This window comes from Mustela putorius, unplaced genomic scaffold (genome assembly GCF_011764305.1).
Source record: "Mustela putorius furo isolate JIRA1106 unplaced genomic scaffold, ASM1176430v1.1 tig00000695_pilon_pilon_pilon, whole genome shotgun sequence".
Classification (NCBI taxonomy): domain Eukaryota; kingdom Metazoa; phylum Chordata; class Mammalia; order Carnivora; family Mustelidae; genus Mustela; species Mustela putorius.
Genome location: NW_025421447.1, coordinates 9,320,727 through 9,343,386, shown reverse-complemented (window position 1 = coordinate 9,343,386; position 22,660 = coordinate 9,320,727). Strand labels below are relative to the sequence as shown.

Here is a 22,660-nt window from a genome sequence, read left to right as displayed (position 1 = left end):
TCTCTAAAAGGCTGGCATGATCAAGTAATTCAAATACTTACTCACAATCACCACCTTTTCCTGGTTTGTGTCAGAGAATGTGAGAACTTCATTCAACCAGTTCAGCTGGTCTTGGCTGAATCCTCCATTAAACTGGACAAACTGGGGCTCAGAAAGTCCTGAAATGAATGCAGTATGTCAGACCCACCTGATGTCCACTTTTTCCTCCTTTGGGCACACACACTTGGCTAATGGGGGCATGCCTGCACTTTTCTGTAGGAATGTGTGGCAGCAGTTGACTTAAAATAGGAAACCACAAGAATTTAGAGCAACAGACAGATAAAGGGCCTGTATCCCACTCCCCTGCTTACCCCACTAGCTCCGTGTTACACTGAGAACAAAACTCAGGCTCCTGGCTGTGTCCACAGGGTCCCACAAGTCACCCTGCGCCTCGCTGACCTTTTCCTGAGCCCTTTCATGATGCTAACGTGTCACTCTGCTCAGCACCTTTCCATCTGCCCTACCTCTGTCCTGAACACTCCACCTGCCCCACACTTCCTGAGGATGACTCCTCCTAATCATTTAGGTTTCTGCATAAATGTTTTTCTCCCTTGGGGAGGCCACCTCTGACCGGCTAAGCTAAAACACTAGCCTGAGTCTTTTACTTTAAAGTTACACATCATTTTCTTGGTAGCATTGATTACTGTGGATGGAATTCTATTGGTTTCATTTATGGTCTGTCCTGCCCGCCTACTTATCTTGCTTTCTCCACTCCTTCCATTAAAAGAAAAACAAAGGTGACACTGTCACCCTTGCTCTGGCTCTGGAGAGCCAGCCCCTGAAAAAGGGCCTGCTCAAAAGTGGAATTCAGATGCCCATTAAATAAATGAATCTTGAACTGACAGCAACCAATCCACGCGCCATGAGGCCTGTGAGAAATCCTGACCCTGAACAACAGCGACAATATACTTTTACCTTAATCATCCATCTTCCTGCTGAATAAAAAGTAGCTGAAGAATGGAAAGACAATGTATTAGACTCTCAGCTCAAAGGAATAATTCACCTTGTGGACTATTCAACTCCGAGTTTGGATTGTGTTCCCTCAGTATCTTCAGACACTGCTGGTATTTCGGAGAGGACTGATCCACGCCTAAGACGCTCAGGTCGTAAGCATCCAGTAAAATGAACCGGAACTGGGGGAAGGGGACAAAGTGATAAGCATAGTAATCCTCCGAAGGCACAGTCTTGGGATCATGCACAATCCGGTCTTCTAGAAACTTTGTGTTAAGTTTAGAATTTGTTAGGTAGTTTCTGCTGAAGTTATAGAACTCGTGGTTCCCCCACGTGTGATGAACGGGGACTTTGAGCATCTGGAAAGTGTTCATAACAAGTTCGAGCGACTTTTCGGACACTTTGTATTGCGCATTATATCCGTCAATGATATCTCCCAGCTGAAGCACGCAGCGGGGCGGGCGGTCCTCCGTATTCCAGTGTTCAATAGCACCCCGTAGGTGAAGCAGACTGTGTCTGTAGTATCTCCGTCTGTTTCCTTGGAAGTTATAGCCATCTTCTAAATCAGCGTATTGGATATCTGCTATCACTCCAAAGGAGAAGAGAACTTCCGAATTCTCACTCAGGATTCCAGGCTCGGGCTTAACGTCCATAACCTCCAAACGGGTTTCTAAACAAAACAGAGAACATAACTACACTATAAACATCTTACTTTTCTAAATGGGCTGAAGAGGATGGTAAAGTATTAACAGTTAATCGACCAGGTAGTGTGGTACAGAGAAAAGCACATGGGTCTTAAAATCTAATTGCCCTACGGTCGAAGTCCCAAGTCTTTGAAAAAGTTCAGTGTTCTCATCTGTGAAATAACCTCTATTCTTCAAAAGAATCATTTACAAAAGGGTATTATCTTGTTAATGAACAGGCATTCTGTCAAATTCATATCCGGTAGAACTTGTAATGTTTAAGAAATATGCACGAGTTTTTTACACATACACACACACATAGAGTACTTTCTTCCACAAATACCAAAACAATTCTATCAAAACTTCAGGATTCTTTTTATAGAAAGTTATGTATTATACTCATTCACTGTACTTTATACATTAGATTCCTGCTACAGATTATTTCAGGCTGGATCTTTTGTCTTCTTTGGTAGGTAGGTCACTTGAAAGAACTTGCTTATATTTTATATCCGGGATAACAGGGGGAGGCAATGAAAAAGGAGGAGAATCATTTTAAACAAACAAAAACTAAAATATTGATGTGACTATCTTCATTTCTGACAAATAGTTCCTGGCTCTTCGGTGGTTAGATTCCCAACTGAACCAGCTTTTTTTTTGTTTTTTTTTTAAGATTTTATTTATTTATTTGACAGACAGAGATCACAAGCAGGCAAAGAGGCAGGCAGAGAGAAAGGAGGAAGCAGGCTCCCCGCTGAGCCGAGAACCCGATTAGGGGCTCGATCCTAGGACGATGAGATCATTACCTGAGCCAAAGGCAGAGGTTTTAACCCACTGAGCCACCCAGGTGCCCCAAACCAGCTTTTTAAAATCTGAATATTAACTACTCTGTCCCCAAAACCAAAATGGAAAATATATCATCTTTTCTTCTCCCCCGTGATCTGCCACACTAGCCAAGAACAAGGGATTTGGACCTGAAAAGCTATTATTTTACTAGACTGTTTACAATCTAAATTTATAATCATTTCTAATGCCTCAAAAGAGCTAAGAACACTAATGACTAAAAATAAAAACCAGGGGCGCCTGGGTGGCTCAGACAGTTAAGCGTCTGCCTTTCGCTCAGGTCATGATCCCAGGGTCCTGGAATCAAGTCTCATGTCATGCTCCCTGCTCAGCAGGGAGTCTGCTTCTCCCTCTCCCTCTGCCCCTCCCCCTGCTTGTTCTCTCTCTCTCAAATAAAATATTTAAAAATAAACTAAAAACCATGAACCTAAACGATCAACCATTCTTACAAAATCTAGAGTACTACACTGTGCTGTGGGATGGAAGCATATTAAACCCTTGTTGTTTCTGAAACAGCTTCATGTGGCATTTCTAAAATTAATTCCTGACTCCTGGTCTCCAGTAGCCCACTACAGCTCCCAAGTTCTCTTCAATCATCCGCAGATACGTGAAATGCCTGCTGACAGAGCATCACTGGAGGTGACAACTCCACAGCCAGCAAGAGGGCCAGATGGCAGTATGACTTCCTTGAGAATGAGAGGCTTCTTTTCATTCCAAAACTGTTGTCACCAGGGATCCACCCAACTAGGAGCTTCGGCAACTTTCCTTTCTTCCTTAACCAGGTTGGGTATTACTAGCGCTAGCACAGGAATAAAGCAGCATTAGAAAAAGGCTGGAAATCCCAAAAAATGGCTTGGTGTTCTGACACTTTTTTTTTTTTTTTCCATTTGCTTGTTTCATCCTGCAGTCCCCATCTGAAAACCCAGTAGCTATCATGCCAGCCAATATGCCTGCAGGGTGGCTCAGATCATCTGATTTGAAACGTGGAGAACTCAAGATACAGTAAACTTAAGACTCATCTAAGTTAGATGAAAACCTGTAGCCTTACTAGGTTTCAAAAGTTTGTGATTCAAAGTACAATTAATAGGAGAGTCCAACCAGAAGATAATTGGGTACATGTATCACTGGAACATTATTACCAAGCTTAAGAGAAAACAGTTTCTTGGGAGGCTTTTATCCTTTGCCAAATGAGCTTGCTTTCGTCTGTAAACTCATGGCTTTAAGGTGATAATCCATACTGTGGATCTCCTAAGGGGAGCTTTTGTCCCAATTAATTTGATCTTCTAGGAGAAGCTATTATTTGTGCCTGCCTAGCCAGTATTCATTTCCTGTTCTTCTGGTAACAGCACCTCTGGCCTCTCCAGGCATCTGCACATCTCCGTGTATCTGCTGTGACCTTCACCCCCCTGGCTGCCAAAAGGGCACACACGTGAGCCAAGCCTGGCCCATAAGCACCCAGTTTCTCTCTGGTCAGTTGGGGGTAAGCATAGGACCCACACCGGAGACAGTGAGCAACAGCTCAGGGACTTTTGCAGCAACGACTCGTGCAAAGCTGACGACAAAGGCCAGAGCCGCTGGGGAAGGTTACCTGAGAAGAAACCCAACCTGGAAGGAAGCACATTTGAATGATGCAAAGAAGTCAAGTCCTGGAAACATGACTTGAACACCTGGATCCATCCACCTGTCTCTGCTAGAACTGCTCTCAGTCATTCGGTTCTATTGGCCGTTAAGTTCTCCTCTGGGGCACCGGGTGGCTCAGTCAGTTAGGCATCCCACTCTTGGTTTCTGTTCAACTCATCATCTCAGGGTCATGAGATTGAGCCTCGCATTGGGCTCAGCGCTCAGCAGAGTCTGCTTGGGATTCTCTCTCCCTCTCTCCCTGACCACCCCACCTCGTGCTCCTACACGCTCTCCCTCTCTCAAAGAAGTAAAATCGTAAATCAATCAATCAATAAACTCACTCTCCTGTGAGTCAAGCCAAACTGAATTGGCTCTAAATTCCTGTTGTGTTATGCAAGAAGTCTCATCAGATACACTTTCCACTGGAACACTGTTCAATTTAGAGAAACTCAGGGGTAAATGAAGATACGCCGACCTTTTAAAGAAAATTAAGCAATGTACTGAGAAGCAGCCAAGGCCGTACACTTCAAAACAGTAATGTGTTTTGGGGTAGAAAACAGATCTGTAATGTCAAAGACATATGGCTTTTGAAAGTAAGGCTAAGGACAGGGAATATACAGTTTTATGAAATAAAGAAATTATTTTTTAATATAGAAGTGCAAACTGATACTGCCAACTGTTAAGAGAAAGACAGGAAGCAAGGACCAGGTAAACGAATTAAGGATAAAGCTGGTAAAAGAATCACTTTGGCAAATGAAACTTAACAGACCAGCTAAAAACAACGCCATATTTTAATTTATATGACTGACATCATTAACATCCAGCGGGGGCAATGACAAAGGTGGACAAAAACTGCATATGCCCATTGCCTGAACGGCTAAGACACTTTGGCGTCTTTCTGGCAATTTGAGAGAAATCTTCTCCCAGGACAAAGAAATACACAGATACTGTTTAAAAAAAAAAAAAAAAAAATCTCACCCCCGGGTAACCTCAGGACAGAAAAATTCGTTTGAGAACGATGTGAAGTGCACCAGGTACTTGGGGGCAGAACTTCCAGAAAATTCCAGCTAAACTCGGGAAGGAAGAAACATGGGTCTCAGCAGAGTCCAGCTCGACTGTTGGGCAGGGGCGCACTTCCCTGGCCAGTTATGCCAACTCAGAGACACAACGGGCTCCGGTCCCACAGGTCCCACAAGCACCGGGGCGCGAGCTGCTTCTGCTGACGGGAAGCTCCCTGATCCTACCGAGCCACGCAGGAGCGGAATCTGAAGTTAGGGAAGAGAATTAGAAGGCCCTTCTCCTTCCCCGCAGCCCCCCACCCTGCTTTTGCTGCTTGCCGAGCCAGCGCGGAGGTGGGCAGGGAGACGTTGAGGGTGCAGAGACGGGGAGGAAAACACAGGCACAGAGGATGCGCGTGCAAGCTGCACCTTCGCCAGCCTGGAAGGAGCTGCCCGCGGATGCTCCGCGCCCACGAATACGGGGCTGTCCCCGGGCGAGAGACGCGGTCCCAGGGACCTCATCCCCACACCTGAAACGGCGGCGCCGAGGGGAGCCAGCGAGAGCGTCCAAGGACGCGGCGGCCCAGCCGACAGACTTGGGGAGGGGACAGGGCGCAGGACCGGCGAGTTCGTGGGCGCTGCTGCTCCCGGCGAGGTGACAGCGCGACGCGGGAACGGCTGGAAGCGCCCGGCGCTCACCTCCCAGCCCCTCCGATGAACCCGGCGAGCGAGTCCCGAACGGCCCGAGACTGCGTCAAGTGCAACAGGCCCGCCTGCACCCCGGGAGGGAGGCGGCGGGGTTCGCGCCCTGCGGCTCCGGGCGGACGGCGGGGCGACGCGGGTGGGGACGGGGAGCGGGGAGGGGGAGGGCGGCTCTCCCGCCGGGGCCTCCCGCGCCCGCCCGCGCCGCCCGCGCCGCCCGCGCCGCCCGCCAGCCAGCCGGCGCCGCGAAGCCCCCGCCCAGCCCCGACTGGGCCCGCCTCCAGCCGCGAGGAACCACCTACCGCGCGTCGACTCCACAGCCCAGGGCTCCCTGGCTACCGGCTGGGCGACCTCGCCACCAACGAGTGGAGCGCAGAGAGCGGCCCCCGGCGACTTCCGGAGGAAGTGGGAACGGCGCCGGAAGTCGGGGGGCGGGCCCAGGAGGCGCGGTTTCCCCTAGTGCTTGGCGGGGTTTTGGGTGGACCTCGGCCCCAGCATGCTGCTGCCGGGGGGCCGGCTTTGGCGGCTCCTGCCCTACGGGCTCGGGGTCTGGGGGTCGGCGGAGGGGGCCGCCGGAGTGTGGCTGAGGCAACTCGGCGCGCGGCGAGGGGAGGCGAGGCTGACCTCGCAGCTCGCTCGCTGCGGCTGGGGAAGCCGGTCCTGGAGCACCGGGGTCCCGCCCCCGCCGGGGTCGTCCGGCCCGGAGCCGAAGGGCGGCAGAGACCCCACGCGCCCCTCCAAGCCCGGGGTGAGTGTACACCCGCAGCCCTCCCTGGACTCGTCGCGCCTGCACGGTGCCTCGCGGCCTCCCCGCCCCGTTTGGTGGTGACCTCGGAAGTGGCCTCCGGCTCAGCCTTACCCGGGTCACAGACTCCCCTCCCGCCTTTCCCTTGCTTCGTCCCAAAGTCCACCCAGAAGGGGAGAACGGGAGAAGCGACGTCTTCCCCCCCCCCCCACGTGGCTGGATTTTCGGGCTTGGTTTTATATTTGCGCCGCCTCCTCCCAAAATAACCCCGAAATAGGGCTCGGGTTTTACGTTGACCAGGTTTGAGGACCCAGAGCGTGTTTGCTTCTGTCACTTGAACCCCCTTTAGAGGTTTGGCGTATGTGTTGAAATTGAGCAAAAATGAGGGGTCGTAGTTGCGTGCAGGGTATGCTTTTTTCCTTGGTTTCTCTTGGGTTCTAGTTCTGACCCCAGGAGAACGTGAGAGCCACTACCCACTAGTGTTGGGTAAGAGAAATGGGGTCTAGAAGCTGGGGGAGGTAGGTTAATGAATGAGGCCGAGGCACTCGACATCTTACCTTGGGACTTGAAAAAGAGCGCAAAGAAATAATTTGCAAGAAGCTCATTTCTGCTTTCGCTTTGTTACTTCTGGAAGCCAGAGTTAGATCTACCTCCCGTTCGTTTGGTTGATTTATGTTCCCAGTGTCAGCACAATCACATCATTAACCGGTTTTGAAATCAGCATTTGGTGTCAGGGTGACCCTTAGTAACAGTCATGGGACTTGAGCTTTGGGTCATCTTTCACATGAAATGCGCTTAACGACTTTTTTTCTTTTTTTAAGATTTTGTTTATTTGTCAGAGGGAGAGAGCACAAGCAGGGGGAGCAGCAGGCAGAGGGAGAATCAGGCTCCCTGCTGAGCAGGTAGCCGATGTGGGGTCAATCCCAGGACCCCAGGATCATGACCTGAGCTGAAGGCAGACGCTTAAACCAACTGAGCCACTCAGGTGTCCTGCACTTAACCACTTTCCCTTTATAAGTGAATGGCCCTGTCATTGTCATCACAGCCCAGATAGAACCACCCACTGTCAGTACTTTCTCACCCCAGAGTCACAGGAACGTTCTGTGTATTTAAGGGGATCAAGACCCGTGTTTATGTACATTAAATGCCATGATAGTAAATTTAGTATGGTTAAATGTTTGCATCTTACTAGTATTTTTATCTGAAATCTCTGCCCCAGTAGCCTGTTTCCTGGAAGTCTTTGGCATTCACATTTGCAATCGGTGGAGCTTTATTGGCTGGAATGAAGTACTTCAAGAAAGAAAAGACACAGAGTAAGTAGATCTCCTCTGGGCAGCTCAAAATGAAATCCTTTTCTAACATCTTTCTTTTGTTTTTAAACTGCTTATCTTTAAATAATTTTAGATGAACAGAATAGTTACAAAGTTGGCATAGAGAGTTCCTGTCTATGTACCTTTCACCTGGTTTCCGCTGTGTTAACAAATTCTATAACCATGGCTCATTTATCAGAACTAAGAAATTAAAGTTGGTGCAGTACTATTCACTTGAATTGGAATTCACCAGTTTTTTCATTGTCTATCATCTGGTCCAGGATCTAGTCCAAGGTACCAGTGTCTAACAATCTAAAAAGACTTAATGTGGACTGAATTGGAGGAGGGTGTTATGAAGCCCAGAGGGTAGAGAGATGACTAAGATGTAGTCCAGCCATTGAGGTACACAGGACAGGGGAGCAGACACGGAAGGAAAGTATTTCACTAGCTGAGGTTCTGCTAGGCCAGGGGCAAGGGCGCTCTGAGGGCCAAAGAAGGGCCAACTTCTAACCACTTTGAGTATCAGCAGAGGGAGAGGCCGGACAGAGGCTGACCACAGATGATGGACAGAGATTGGGAGAACCTGGTCAGTGGGTGCCAGGAATGGGTCTGGATTAGCACAGGAAATGCTTAGAAATTGTTTGCAAGAACTTTATATTTTAGTGAATGTTCCAGGTTTTTTTTAAGGATTTTATTTATTTGACAGAGATCACAAGTAGACAGAGAAGCAGGCCGAGAGAGAGGGAGGAAGCAGGCTCCCTGCTGAGCAGAGAGCCCGATGCGGGACTCGATCCCAGAACCCCGGGATCATGACCTGAGCTGAAGGCAGAGGCTTTAACCTGTTGAGCCACCCAGGCGCCCCAGCGCCCCACCGCAGGACTACATCTTAGTCATCTCTCTACCCTCTGGGCTTCATACCACCCTCCTCCAATTCAGTCCACATTAAGTCTTTTTAGATTGTTAGACACTGGTACCTTGGACTAGATCCTGGACCAGATGATAGACAATGAAAAAACTGGTGAATTCCAATTCAAGTGAATAGTACTGCACCAACTTTAATTTCTTAGTTCTGATAAATGAGCCATGGTTATATAAATTTTAGGCTTTTAAGTTTTGGGTTAGAAGTTTCCAATAAACCTTTAAAATATCATTTAAATCTGTTTTGGTTCTTTTAGAGTTTCTTTTGATGCCATGATACAAAGAATGTGTTTAAATCTGCAAGGATTCATAGGCTTTACACCTTAGCAATATAAGATCCATATCGATATGTAGACGTGTTTCATTTATATCATATATGTATGTGATCATCATGGTCTAATGAGAAGTTATGTTCCTTTAGTTTCACAAAGAAACAGGTCTGAGAAGCTGGGGAAGTAGTGGCAGAGACAGTTCTAGGATATGCAAGCCTTTGGCTTTAGTTTGGAATTTCAGCTGCAGTAGTAGTTGTTTTATTTAAAAAAAAAAAAAACTATCGAAAGTATTTCTAAATTATCTGAGAGTATTTGCCGACATGATGCCTCATCAAATACCTCATTGTGTACTTCTTACAAACGAGTACATTCTCCCGACATAGTCATAATGCCTCCATCCGATCAGAAAATTAACATCGACGTGTTAACTGCCGTTCAGCCTTCAGACCTCATTCAAGTGCCGCTCCCTGATGTTCTGTGTCGCAGAAGGGTCGGGTCAGAACCATTCCCGCTCCTGCAGGTCTCTGCAGTCCCCTTCCACCTGTCACAGTCTCTTCAGTCTTCATGTGACTTCCATGACCTTGAGAACTGTTATTTTGTACAATGTCCCCTAGTTTGGGTTTGTCTCATTTCCTCACAATTTAGATTGGGTCCTATCTTTTTGGCAGGAATGTCCCCAAAGTGATGCTGTGTTCCCACTGCTTCTAGTCCGGCGCCATGTGATTTCATTCTGTCCCATTACTGATACTGTTCAGGTTGACCGTGTGTCTGTCAGGCTTCTCTACCGAAAATCCAGTTAACATGGATTTTGTGGTGTGTGTTTACACATGTAAATACTGTAGTCCGCACCAAACTCTCTGTGTACATGTGCCCAGACGCCTGCTTTCCTCCATATTCCGAGAATTGTAATCCGTATTCTCTTTATTTAGAAGCTCAGATTGTCCCATATTGATCCTTGGGAGTCTGAGCAATTTCCTGTTCCTTTTCACCTGCCTCCAATGTTCTCTGAATTATTCCTAAAATCTGGCTCATTTAGTTCGTCCTCCATTTCTCCACAAAACCCTGTTTCCTTTTGGTGAAGGATGATAGAAGTCAGGATGGTCTCATCGCTGCTGTGCTGTGTCTGCTCCAGGGTCCTCTCTGGAGACCGAGCTAGAAACTAGACGTATGTACTTACATGTCTGTTTCCTTCTCTATCTGTATGTGTCTCAGCCCTGAGGTTCACACCGGCACCCGCAGTCTCTGCTCCATGCTATGGGGCACGTTCTGATTGTCTCTGTCCATCTTTCTACCTCTTCTGCCGGGTGTTACTCTTACCTTTAATATGCTTATTTATGATTCATCCCTGCGTGTAACTCCGGTTCCATTGCTGCTGTCCCCACCCCACTCAGATGCCCTCCTCAGGACACTCAGGCTAACCCTGCAGATGCCAGGCCCACCCCGCCTGCCACACTTGGGCTCAGACAGTCCACTCTGGGCCATAGCAGCCCCCACCCCACCCGGTCCTAACGACTGGACTGAATTGTTCCAGGAGAGGAAGCAGTATCTTTACCACTTGGTTTTCTTACCACCCTTACTACACAGCATAACATTTGATTTGATTTTGTTCATTGCTGGATCTTATTTTTTAAAGAGATTTTTTAAGCTGCTTGGGAACAGTCTGTGCTGCCACAGTCACGAGTATAGAACTGACTGTACCTCAGGCATTTCGGTGCCTGTGGCTAGACTGACTTTTGTAACCTGCGTGTCTGTATCTCTTCCAGAGCTGGAGAAGGAACGGCAGCGAAGCCTGGGAAAGCCTCTGCTCGGGGGCCCATTTTCCCTCACGACGCATACTGGAGAGCCCAAAACTGACAAAGACTACGTGGGTCAGTGGGTGTTGATTTATTTTGGTTTCACTCATTGCCCTGATGTCTGCCCAGAAGAACTAGAAAAAATGATACAAGTCGTGGATGAGATAGGTAAGCTGTTGGTGACTATAAAAAGTACGTTTGCGTTACCATGCTTTTCATGTTCTTACATTTCTGTCAGGTCACATGTCGTGATTATTGGGGCTCCTTGTGAGAACATAAAATCTCCGCGTCGCATTGTTCGCTGCTTTGATTCCTGTGGCCATATTGTCTACCAGAGAGAGCTTGTTCTGACGCTGAACGTCAGATTGCTTAAAGATGCCGGGGAGGTCTGGTTTCCCATAGCTTTGCATTGTGTCCCTTCCCTGATTGTGGACGCCCGCCACTGACCCTGCTCACGTCCCCATGACACACAGACCCGGAAATCACCAGTACAGTCTGTCATGTGATCAGTCAGCGGTAGTTCCTACCAGTGAGGGCGCAGTCTACGTCCTTCTTAAAATAATTGTTTCAGGGGATTTGGGCCTCGTTGATGGCTACTTTGCCCTTAAGATACAGTGTGGGGAGCAGACTGCGAACATCAGATTGGATCAGGACACGAGAGAGCCACACGATGTGATCTGGGTAACGTGCACGCGCTGGTGCAGGCATTAGGTGGGATAAGGACCTAGTTCCGCTGCAGAGGCTGTGGACATCTCCCGTCCCGCAGGCTGTCCCATCGCCTGCCCCGGCCTCTCCACTGGAACATCCGGTGTCCATCTATTTCTTGAACGCCTTGCTGTAGCACTTCCTGCTCTCCATTGTTCATGCTGCTGTCCTCTTTTCCCCTAGAGTGTGAATACTGACCGACCAGAACTTTCTTTCAGATAATATTCCAACTCTGCCAAATTTAACTCCACTTTTCATCACCATTGACCCAGAAAGGGACACAAAAGAAGCCATCGCAAATTATGTGAAAGGTATGTTTTGTTAATAATATTTACATCTCGGGGTGTCTGGGTGGGTAAATGAGTTGAAAACATCCAGCCCTTGAGTTCAGCTCAGCTCATGTTCTCAGGGTCGTGGGATTGAGCGTCAGGCTGTCTACCCAGCGGGGAATTTTCCGGAGAGTCTCCCTCTGCTCCCCCACCCTACGCACCCACGTGCTTTCTCTCTCTCTCAAGTAAATAAAATAAAAATATGAAAAGAATAGTAAGACTTTACATCTGTTTAAGCTCTTAAAGTTTCTGAAAGATCACCTCATTTAACCTCACGTGCCTCGTGGAATAGGGAGGGCAAGTGACAGATTCAGATGAGAAGATGCGGCTCCGCTGTAACTTGGGCTGATCAGCAAATAAACAGATTTCTTAATTCCTAATGCACGGCTCTTTTTATTTCGTCCCAGGAAAGGCTGAACTTGGCCTTCACATATCAACAAAGCTGACAATGTTGAGTAGAGAGTGAAGACACATGGCTTCTAGTTCCAGCTCCGCATCTCACTCTGTAAAATTAGGACAGACGTATGTCCTGGGGGCATGCAGATTGGGAGATGAGCGACTATACACAGTTTGCGTTACTAACACGTATTTTGTAAATCCAGAATGTTTATTATGACAGAGACGTGTAACTTTCCATGGAAAAGTTTAAACGTCTCCACCTGCAGGCTAAAACCTATGAGGAGGCACTTTTACAGACTAAGTTATGACAGAATTAAGGATGAGTACCTAGGTTCTTCTGAGCTTGGGCAAATTGCGTAATTTCTTGGGATTCAAATTTCTTTAACTGAAAAATGACAATAAATCTGTCTTGTTATAGGAGTGACAACATGGGTGCTAAAAAATCAGGAATTGGAATTTTCTTTTATGTTATGTTACTTTATTTATTTGAGAAAGAGACAGTGAGAGCATGAGAGAGGAGAGGGTCAGAGGGAGAAGCAGACTCCCCGTGGAGCTGGGAGCCTGATGCGGGACTCGATCCCGAACTCCAGGATCATGACCTGAGCTGAAGGCAGTTGCTTAACCAACTGAGCCACCCAGGCGCCCAGGAATTGGAATTTTAATTACGGTGAAACTGGCTAAGCTACTGGTCAAAAGAACTAATGAATAGTTTTACATTTAATGTTACATATGACGCATCATCACACATACTGTCTAAAGCTTTGACGTTATTTTAGTGTGTTTCATGGAGGATCTGCTGTGTCTTCTGTCGTGTGACGTATTTATTGAGCTATAACAAACACATGCTAACACGTACATGTATGGAGTGTGCAGTCTGTTAGCTTTCATCGTGTGTCCGCGCTTCTGAGACCATCACTGCAGTGGAAAACTGACGTTCCCGTCTGCCCCAGCGGTTTCCTTGCACCCTTGCTTCTCCCTCCCCTTTGCCCCCACTCCGGTCTCTGGCACCCACTTATCTGCTCTCTGTCAATGTAGGTTACTTTGCATTTTCTAGAAGTTGATGTGAAAGAATTGTACACTTTGTACTCTTTTTTTTTCTTTTTTAATGGCTTCTTTCCCCATAAAGAGGCTTTTGAGACTCGTCCATGTTTTCGCCTGTGTCCGTGTTCACCCTTCTGTTGCCGAGCCTTGTTCTGTTAGTGGACACGGGTTACTTCTAGTTCGGGGCTGCTGCAGAGCAGTCAAGTCCAAGTCTTTGTACGGAGACGGACTTTCCATTTCTCCGGAGTAAATGCATCCGAGTAGGTTGTGGGAGCATGTGCTGGGTGCACGTTCATCTTTTTTAGAAACTGATGAACGGTGTTCCAGAATGGTTGTACATTTTCACACTCCCGTCAGCCATGTGTGAGAGCTCCGGCTCCTGCCCACTCACCCACACCTGATGTGGTCAGCCTTTAATTTTAGCCATTTCACTCGGACTTCAGTGGTTACTCATCGTGGATTTGATATGCTTTACCCTAATGACCCTTGGGAATGGGCGCCTGGGGCGCCGGGGTGGCACAGCTGCACAGTTGATTGGAGTATCTGACTCCTGGTTTCCACACAGGCCTGATCTTGGGGTCATGAGATTGAGCCCCTTGTCAGGCTCTACACTCAGCAGGGAGTCTGCTTAGGATTCTCCCTCTGCCCCGTCCCTCCCCCCACTCGCTCATTCTCTCTCTCGAATAAATAAATGTTTAGAAAAAAATACTAAGCATCTTTTCATGTTCTTATTTATGATCCTGTATGTCATCTTTGGGGAAGCGTCTTTTCACAGCTTTCACTCGTTTCTTTGGGGCTGTTCGTTTTACTTGCATTTATCACAGACATTTTCTCCCAGCCTGTGGCTTCTCCCATCCAAATACTAACCAGGCCCGACCCTGCTTAGCTTCTGAGATCAGACGAGATCGGGTGCGTTCAGGGTGGTATGGCCGTAGACTGCCTGTGACTTCTCATCTCAGTCTCTCAATGTGCCTTGAAGAGTGGTTTTCAATTTTGATGAAATCCAGTCTATTGGTATATTCTTTTGTACATAATTCTTCTGGTTTCATTTGCAAGAAATTTTTGCCCAACCAGAGGTTAGGTTTATTTTTCCTTGAAGTTTGGAGTTTCTATTAGATATTTAAGGCAAATACATATTCATAGTGTGCAGGCTTAGCAGGAATGTGAACAAGAACAATAGTTACTTCCTAAATAAGTAAAAAGCAGGTCTGGCTCATGGGTGACAGACGATCTCTATTGTAAGTGTGTTATGGTGGCAGTGGTTTGTTACTGCGGGTTACCCGAATCCTAAATGTCCCCAGATGAGAGAGCTGAGTTCTTGCAAAGGAATTGCAAAACCCTTACAGTAATCTTCTTCACTGGCACATACGTACACCTGTTTAAGCTTTTAGAGATTTTGAAAGCTCCATTCTTTCAAAATTCTTTACTAGGCTCAGTGGGTTAAAGCCTCTGCCTTCAGCTCAGGTCATGATCCTAGGTCCTGGGATCAAGCCTCGCATCGGGCTCTCTGCTCAGCAGGGAGCCTACTTCCTCCTCTCTCTCTGCCTGCCTCTCTGCCTACTTGTGATCTATCTGTCAAATAAATAAATAAAATCTTTAAAAAAAAATTCTTTCGTAGGTATGTAAATAGGGGGAAATGTAGAAAATTATTGCAATTTCAACAATTTTTCCTTAAAAATGTCTGGACGTGCAACTAATTTAGACGCCATTCACTTTTCTCTCAGAATGGGAAGGAAAACCTTCTTGCATTTTCAGTATCTGAGCAGTTTTTCAAATCAGAATGAATTAAGAAATGACTGTAGGCTTTTTTCCTCCACTTCTGGAAGAAGGTCCTGCTGTTAGGTGTTGGACTGTCATCTCTGTAGTCTGTTGAACCCAGGTGTTTAAGTGACTTCCGCCAGCTCATTCCCTGAATCCCAAAAACCAAATAGCAGGTGTGTGCCGTGAGATTGTTTGCTGGACAATGAGATACAGCCGTTGGCGTGGGATGACTGAGTCGTGGAGCAAACCTTTTTTTCAGAATATGATGAAAACCTGTCCTGCCTGATTCTTGACAATATCTGTAAACGTCACATGTCTCGGAAGTATATCTAAGTATTTAAAAACAACCAAGTTCTTTAAAAATGTGATTTAAAGGGACGCCTGGGTGGCTCAGCTGGTTAAGCGGCTGCCTTCGGCTCAGGTCATGCATGATCCCAGCATCCTGGGATCGAGTCCCACATCGGGCTCCTTGCTCAGCAGGGAGCCTGCTTCTCCCTCTCCCTCTCCCTCTGCCTGCCACTCTGCCTGCTTGTGCTCATTCTCGCTCCTCTCTCTCTCTGACAAATAAATAAATAAAAATCTTTAAAAAAAATGTGATTTAAATAATTAAAATCCACTCCCTCTTTACAAGATCGTTTTGAAAGGATCTGACTTACATGTTACAAAAAACCAGCTTTGGGTTTCCTTGGTTTATCTCTACCTATTTCTTCTTTTCAGTTTCATTGATTTCTGCACTCATTCTTTTCTTCTGTTCGCTTCAGATCTAATTTGCTCTTCTATTTCTAGCTTCCTGTGGGGGATATTTAGGCCCTGGTTTTAGGTCTCTCATCTTCTCCAGCGTACCAGTTTGGTGCCACAAATGTCCCTCGGAGCCGTGCTCTGACTGTATCCCACAAATTTTGATAAGTTGTGTTTTCATTGATTTCTGCTCGCGGGTTTTCATTTTCACTTAGTTCATAATACTTTCCAATTTCTCTTGAGATCTCTTCTCTGATCTGTATTATTATTCAGAAGAGCATTTCATCTCCGTGTGGTTTGGGATTTTCCACTTACTTTTCTGTTACTAACTTCTCGGTTAGCTCCACTGGGATCTGCAAGCACATGTCGTACGGGCTCTGTTCTTTTAAATCTGCCGCGGTGCACTTGATGGCCCAGAAGGTGGCCTGTCTTGGAGACATGACATCTTTATCAGAGAGGAGAATTTGCATCTGTTGTTTTCCTGTGGCTCGCGAGGGCAGGTGGTCAGGGACCCACAGAAGAAAGTGGCTTTAGAACTGAGACTGGTTTTTAAAGTCGAGGTGGGGAGGCGGATTTTGCTTGCTTCTCATCTTTCACTGTGTTTCTCACTCCCCCCCCCCCCCAGAATTTTCTCCCAAACTGGTTGGCCTGACTGGCAGCAAAGAAGAGATTGATCAAGTGGCCCGAGCGTACCGGGTATATTACAGCCCTGGCCCCAAGGACGAGGACGAGGACTACATAGTAAGTAAATGCTCGGGTCGGCCACGGCCGGCTCTCCGGCCCCACATGGTCGTACAGCTCAAGTGACTGGCTTCAGAAATGAAAAAGAGGCTGAGATCTGCACGAATTCCTCGGGAATTGGGGATATTTGAAAGGACAAAAGAAGTATCACCTTTTTAAGGCTGCTTGTTTAACGTAGAGTCACTGTTCATGTAACTTCATTGCCCATTACCTTTCTTAGTGGCCCATAAAATTATGGGAAAGTACACAGCAAGTGATATTTTAGATTCAGTAGAACCTGCTGCTTGGATACCACTTTGGAAATAAAGAGAAGCCATCATTTGGGAACGGTGGTTCTTTGAGTTCAAAACATAGTGTAGGCCAGTCAGAATGACTAAAATTAACAAGTCAGGAAACGACAGATGCTGGCGAGGATGCAGAGAAAGGGGAACCCTCCTACACTGCTGGTGGGAATGCAAGCTGGTTCAGGCGCTCGGGAACACAGTATGCAGTTCCTCAAAAAGTTGAAAATAGAGCTACCCTACAACCCAGCAATCGCACTACTGGGTATTTACCCTAAAGATACAAATGAAGTGATCCGAAGGGCATGTGCACCCGAATGTTTATAGCAGCAATGTCCACAATAGCCAAACTATGGAAAGAACCTAGATGTCCATCCACAGATGAATGGATAAAGAAGATATGGTATATATACACAATGGAATACTATGCAGCCATCAAAAGAAATGAAATCTTGCCATTTGCGACAACGTAGATGGAACTAGAGAGTATTATGCTGAGCGAAATAAGTCAAGCAGAGAAAGATAATTATCGTATGATCTCCCTGATACGAGGAAGTAGAGATGCAACATGGGGGGTTTGGTGGTAGGAAAAGAACAAATGAAACAAGATGGGATCAGGAGGGAGACAAACCACAAGAGACTCTTAATCTCACAAAACAAACTGAAGGTTGTCGGCCTCAGGGGGGTGGTAGGGAGAGGGTGGCTGGGTGATGGACATTGAGGAGGGTATATGCTATGGTGAGTGCTGTGAAATATGTAAATCTGGTGATTCACAGACCTGTACCCCTGGGGCTAATAATACATTATATGTTAAGGGGGAAAAAAAAACATGGTGTAGATTCTCCCTGTGTCCCCAGGGAAGAAGTGTAAGCAGCAGTGTGAGGGCCCGGGGAACTGCATTTTTGGAATGCCTCAGAGTTCTGAAAAGCAAGAGAAAAGATTGAAAGCTGTGAAAAGGTAGACTTCCTGTAATGTGTGCTTTTCTAGGATTGGTATGCCTTGCACTGTTCTGTGTTTATATTTGCCTTCTGCCGAGGAAGGACAGACAGAGCCAGTGTTCAGTAGCGCCGCCCCACGAGCCTGGGGAGGATGGTGCCTTCCTTGTGCACAGCCCCGCCCACCCAGGTTTCTTCTCAAACTGGACATTTCTTCCTGCCCGTGAATAGTTGACCTTGTAGGAGTGGTTCTATTTTTCCCCTCGTGCTCTGGCTTCTCTGTCACGTTGGTTGGGCAAAGCAACTAGTCATGAGTCTGTCTACAAACCGTGGTTTGGGTGAGCCCACTCTCAAATGGATGCCCAGCTGTCCCAAGCTGCTCCCCGTGTGTCCTGTAAAACACCTGGGGACGTTGGGCTGTGTGGTCTGCGTTGACTGGTTGGTCTTGGCTCAGCAGGAACACGTCATTTTCATGGTGTCTGCCTGTAACCAGCAGCGACACCTAGTGCCCTGTGGGTCGTAAACGTGCCTTTGGGCACTGAGGCTTGTACTCAGTCAGAAGGTGGTGCCGCACAGAAATCAGAATGGCAGTGGCCACTTTTTGCATTTTAAAGATTAGAATGCAGATATTTAAGTCTTTTTTTTTTTTTTTTAACATTTTTATTTACTTAGACAGACAGAGAGAGAGAGAGGCTGGATCCCAGGACCCGGGAGATGGTGACTAAAGCTGAAGGCAGACACCTAACAGACTGAGTTCCCTGGGCACCCCTGTAGACACTTGAGTCTTACAGTGGCTGAAGCCCCTGGAATACATGCTGGACCCTGTCTGAGACCTGCTAGTCCACTGCTCTAAGAATTTGACCTTTTGCTCAGACACAGTGAGTTAGATGCCTGAAGCTAATGGAAACCTGCGTGTTACTAAGTGCGCTGGAATTAACCGGTACAGCAGCAAGAACCAGTGAGGTCGTTGTACACATTCGCTAAGCCAACCAGTAGGGGGAGGTGCTCTCCAGCTTGTTGGGTTTCTCACTGCTAAGCCTTCTGTGCCTTGAGGTCATAGATCTTCCTCCACAAAACAGTATGGGAAGCTTCCGTCAAGACCTAATGACGGGCCTGCAGGGAGTGAGGGAGTGTCTTAAGAGCTGGGGTGTAACCGAGTAAGGTTTTCTCAATCTCAGGAGCTGCAGAAGGGAAGCTTTCTGGCCCGTGGAGTCTTTGGACAGATAGGACGTGTCAGGTGGGCACGCCAGACACTGAGGATGCCGTCGGAGGCTGAGCGTGTATGTCGCCGTGTTATATATTGATGGTCCCTCCATCTGCGTTACGTACCAAGTGTTTCTGAAAAACACTGCTACTTGGGGTACCTGGCTGGCTCAGTCCGTTAGGCATCCAACTCTTGATTTTGGCTCAGGTCATCATCTCAAGGTCGTGAGATGGAGCCTCTACCCCTTGCCTCCCCCTTACTCTCTCTGTTAGAGAGAGAGAGAGAAAGAAATTAACTACAACTGGCTTTTGAACCCCAGAAAAGATGTTCTGTTCCACTCAAAAGAATGGGAACTATACGATGTAATGCCACTTTCTACCTGTTAGATTAGCAGAGGTCAGAGATTTGAAGTATTGTCAAAATCTAGTGTGGGTAAAGGGAATACACAGTCGGAGTGCATTTGGAAGAATAGGCAGGACCCTGGGTGGATGGTAGGAATTTAAGCGATACACCCTGTTCGGGCGGCAGTCCGTCACATTGGAGGCGGAATACTTTTTACTTTAGAGATTCCACTCTGGGGGATTTGTCTACACCTGTACCCTACAGCACTGTTCTTGAAGACTGAAAACCGGAAGCCACCGCATACACACTCCAGGAACAGTGTGCGGTTCCATGTAGAATGGGGAAGCAGCTGCCCGGTGCTGGTACTTCTGCACGGATGGTGCTGGTGGTGAAAGAAGTAGGCAGGCGCGGGCAGTTTCTCTGGAAGCATCCAGAAGGAACTGGTGGCAGTGGTTCCCTCTGGGCACAACGGAGGGCCGCTGGGTGTCTGGAACGAGTGGCAGATCTCCAGTGCGTGAGTTCACTGTTGTGCTCATTTTTATGTGTGCACGTTACCTTTTCAAAACATAGGGAACGTATACGTGTGTCCAGAAAACTCACCCGTTAGAAAATTTGCATTGCTGGTCCTCAGTAGGACGCCAGCATGAGCTGATTGGTAGGAGGGGGGACTGTGAAAGTGGACAGACCCGGGTCCTAAGCTTAGCTCTGGCGCTAACGACTTGGCTTACTCTTGAGCCCTTTGGGTCGTCTGTAGAGAAGCAGGGTACCAGACTCCCAGGACAAAGGGCGCGTGAGAATGAGTATGTCCTTCAGCACAGCTTCCTTCTCTCCTAGGAGCTACTTACTCCCACCTTAAAGTCCTCTGTGTTAGAAACACACAGTGATATGCTGTGCCCACGGTCACTGGACATCAAGACGTAACAGCCACCGACAAGTTTCGCGGATGCAGATAGAACAATATTTCCGTTGTATATTAGAAAGTAACACATTAAGAACTCTCGTCAAAGAAATCCACTGGAGTTTAGTCTTCTAAGGAAAGAGGGAGCATAGAGTGGGGAAAAAGAAGTCAGGAGAAGGATGTAGGCCACAGAGTCACGCTTGCACAGCAGAGCCTCCGCTGGCCCTCTGGCTGACGTGCAGTGCAGAGGCGCAGCTCCCCGTCCTGCTCCCCGTCCTGCTCCTGCAGCGGGTTATTCCAAGATGCGTGGAATCACCAGCTGTTGGAGCCCTTGGCCTACATTCCTTCCTTATGTGCTCGGGCAGGTGACTCTTTCCATTCACTCTGTCTTTATGAACATGTGTGTATAAAGAAGTAATAAGCTCGCAGACCTGTGTTGCCACAGAGGGTGGCCCCAGTGTGCTATGTGTGATCACATTTCTGTCTTCCTTTTCGTCTTGCCAAATAGCAAGTCAAGCCTGCAGTGAATTCCAAGGACGCCAGGCGCCACGTCTTCTGCTCATTTAAACTTGGATTTGGTGGAAGCCTATAAATAAAAACATTGAGGACTAATCTAAGCCTCACTTAGAGCTGGGAATGTTTTCAGAGCTTTGCCTGAAAAAGAGATAATAAATTGAAGATGACCCCTTGGAGACATAGCATTTATGGCTCCTGAGAAGTTTCCAGGTCATCTGCTTCTGATGGGATCATTCTGCATAGTATAGACAAATTTCCTAGGGGAGGAAACCCTTGTTTTCACATTTCCATTTGCATCGCTAATATCAGGACTAAATATTGTGCTGGAATTTATAAATTATAAACTCAGAGTAGGGGTGAGTTTTCTGGATTTTCTCCTATAATGTGGTAGGCAGCATTGAGGCACAGTGCACTAACCAGTGCTCCCGAAAGCCCCAGCCGGTTCGTGGAAGGAGATTCTCAGAGATTGTGTGGGTACGCATGGTACAGATAGAACCAGAATTCCAAACCCTCCCTGCTGTTCACGGCAGTAGTCCATGCGGAGTTCTGGAACCCAGAAGATTTTAGTTATTTGTCCCCGCGAGTTTATTACAGCAGGCTTCGAGCCATTCTACAAGATGACAGGCTATTGAAGCATGAGCGTGGACTTCTCTACTGCAGCACTCAGTAAAATAAGTGTATTTCGGTAATGTTTGTGTCCGCTCTCTCCCCCCTTCTCTGCAGGTGGATCATACAATAATCATGTACTTGATTGGACCAGATGGTCAGTTCCTAGATTATTTCGGCCAGAACAAGAAGAATGCGGAAATTGCCGGTGCCATCGCTGCGCACATGAGGGAACACAGGAAGAGGAGGTAGCCCGGGCCGCGGCCGGCGGTGTGTTCTCTTGCGAAAGAGAAGAAGAGCTTTGTCTCCCTTAGGAGCCACATGTGTATGCACACGCACTCATATTTGCAACCCACAGAACGTCCTTCGCACCGCAAGAACACCTGTCTTTGGAACAGGGCATGTCACTTTGGGTTCAGCCAGGAGAGTTCTTGGAACCGTGAAGATTCCTGCCAGGCAGGCACTTGAGCTCAGGGGACCAGGTCAGCGTGAAGCTGGAGGAGTGGACCCCGGGAAGTGGGGGAGGCTGGGCAGGTACGTTTCCCCACGGCAGCAGGGCCCTCGGATCAGCGTCGCTGCCTCTCCGGTGCCCAGGACCCTTGTCCGGGGTGTAGGGCTGAATTCCAAAAAGGGTGACATTTCCTTAGTGCCCTTGCTGTTCCTCTTTGAGTTCTTGGTGGCGGGTAACAGTCAGATCGGGCCCTCGGACATTCGTCGTGAATCTTCAGACATGAAAGCATGCATGTGTACAGTCCTGCGTGCTGGCAGCTCTCACGGTCACGTCCACATTGTGTTCCCTTGTCAGCTGCTGAGTTTACTGATGAAGAGGAAATCTGTTGTTTGGGGGAAGACCGCTAGATCAGTTTCTCTAGGGATCTTTTATGTGATTTTAATTGAAAGGTGCTGGGTTTTCCATGACCTACCAGATGGACAGAAGAGGATCTCGATCATGACTGTGACTCAGGGCGCTTGTCTGCCGAGACCGGGTTGCAGTGGGTGTGAAATAAAGGTGTGTGCGGTTTTGCAAGCCTGACCTTTATCTTGGGTGCGCACAGCCCTTGGACTCAGGAAGCCTCCTGGGTGCTTGCTACAGCCCAGGTTCCTGGCCAGGGCTGGATCTGCAGGCTCCAGAGTGGGATGCAGACCCCTGCACTCAGAAATCACCTGTAGGAGCCTTAGGTGCCATCGGCCTGGGGCCCCAGCCTGGAGAGACTTGTGTGGGGAAGCAGGGGTTTGATCTGGGCGGGTGAAAACCTGACCAGCTTTTGGTGGGACCATCAGAGTGCGGTGCAT

The 22,660-nt window shown here is 47.7% G+C and overlaps 2 protein-coding genes across 10 annotated transcripts in view; one reads left to right on the top strand and one right to left on the bottom strand.

Moving 5' to 3' along the window:
- Positions 1-6,269, bottom strand: part of ADPRM (ADP-ribose/CDP-alcohol diphosphatase, manganese dependent) — a 138,499-nt gene extending 132,230 nt beyond the window's left edge. For 2 of the 8 annotated variants that reach the window (XM_045083398.1, XM_004760156.3), the window contains exons 1-3: positions 6,136-6,269; positions 1,043-1,660; positions 42-158 (exon numbers count right to left, since the gene is read on the bottom strand). In XM_045083398.1, coding sequence (XP_044939333.1) covers positions 42-158; positions 1,043-1,643 — 718 coding nt within the window. In that variant the 5' untranslated portion in view covers positions 1,644-1,660; positions 6,136-6,269. The other 6 variants (XM_004760161.3, XM_004760160.3, XM_004760157.3 and 3 more) reach the window with 6 other exon arrangements.
- On the top strand, positions 6,243-22,394 carry LOC101677792 (protein SCO1 homolog, mitochondrial). 2 transcript variants are annotated; one of them, XM_004760162.3, is made up of 6 exons: positions 6,243-6,581; positions 7,801-7,891; positions 10,842-11,039; positions 11,795-11,887; positions 16,470-16,585; positions 21,485-22,394. In XM_004760162.3, the coding sequence occupies exons 1-6, from the start codon at positions 6,330-6,332 to the stop codon at positions 21,617-21,619; spliced, it is 885 nt and encodes a 294-aa protein (XP_004760219.1). In that variant the 5' UTR covers positions 6,243-6,329; the 3' UTR covers positions 21,620-22,394. The 2 variants fall into 2 exon arrangements, with proteins under 2 accessions (XP_004760219.1, XP_012915811.1); XM_013060357.2 differs by having other exon boundaries at positions 6,446-6,581; positions 7,798-7,891.
- Positions 22,395-22,660: the final 266 nt, after the last annotated feature.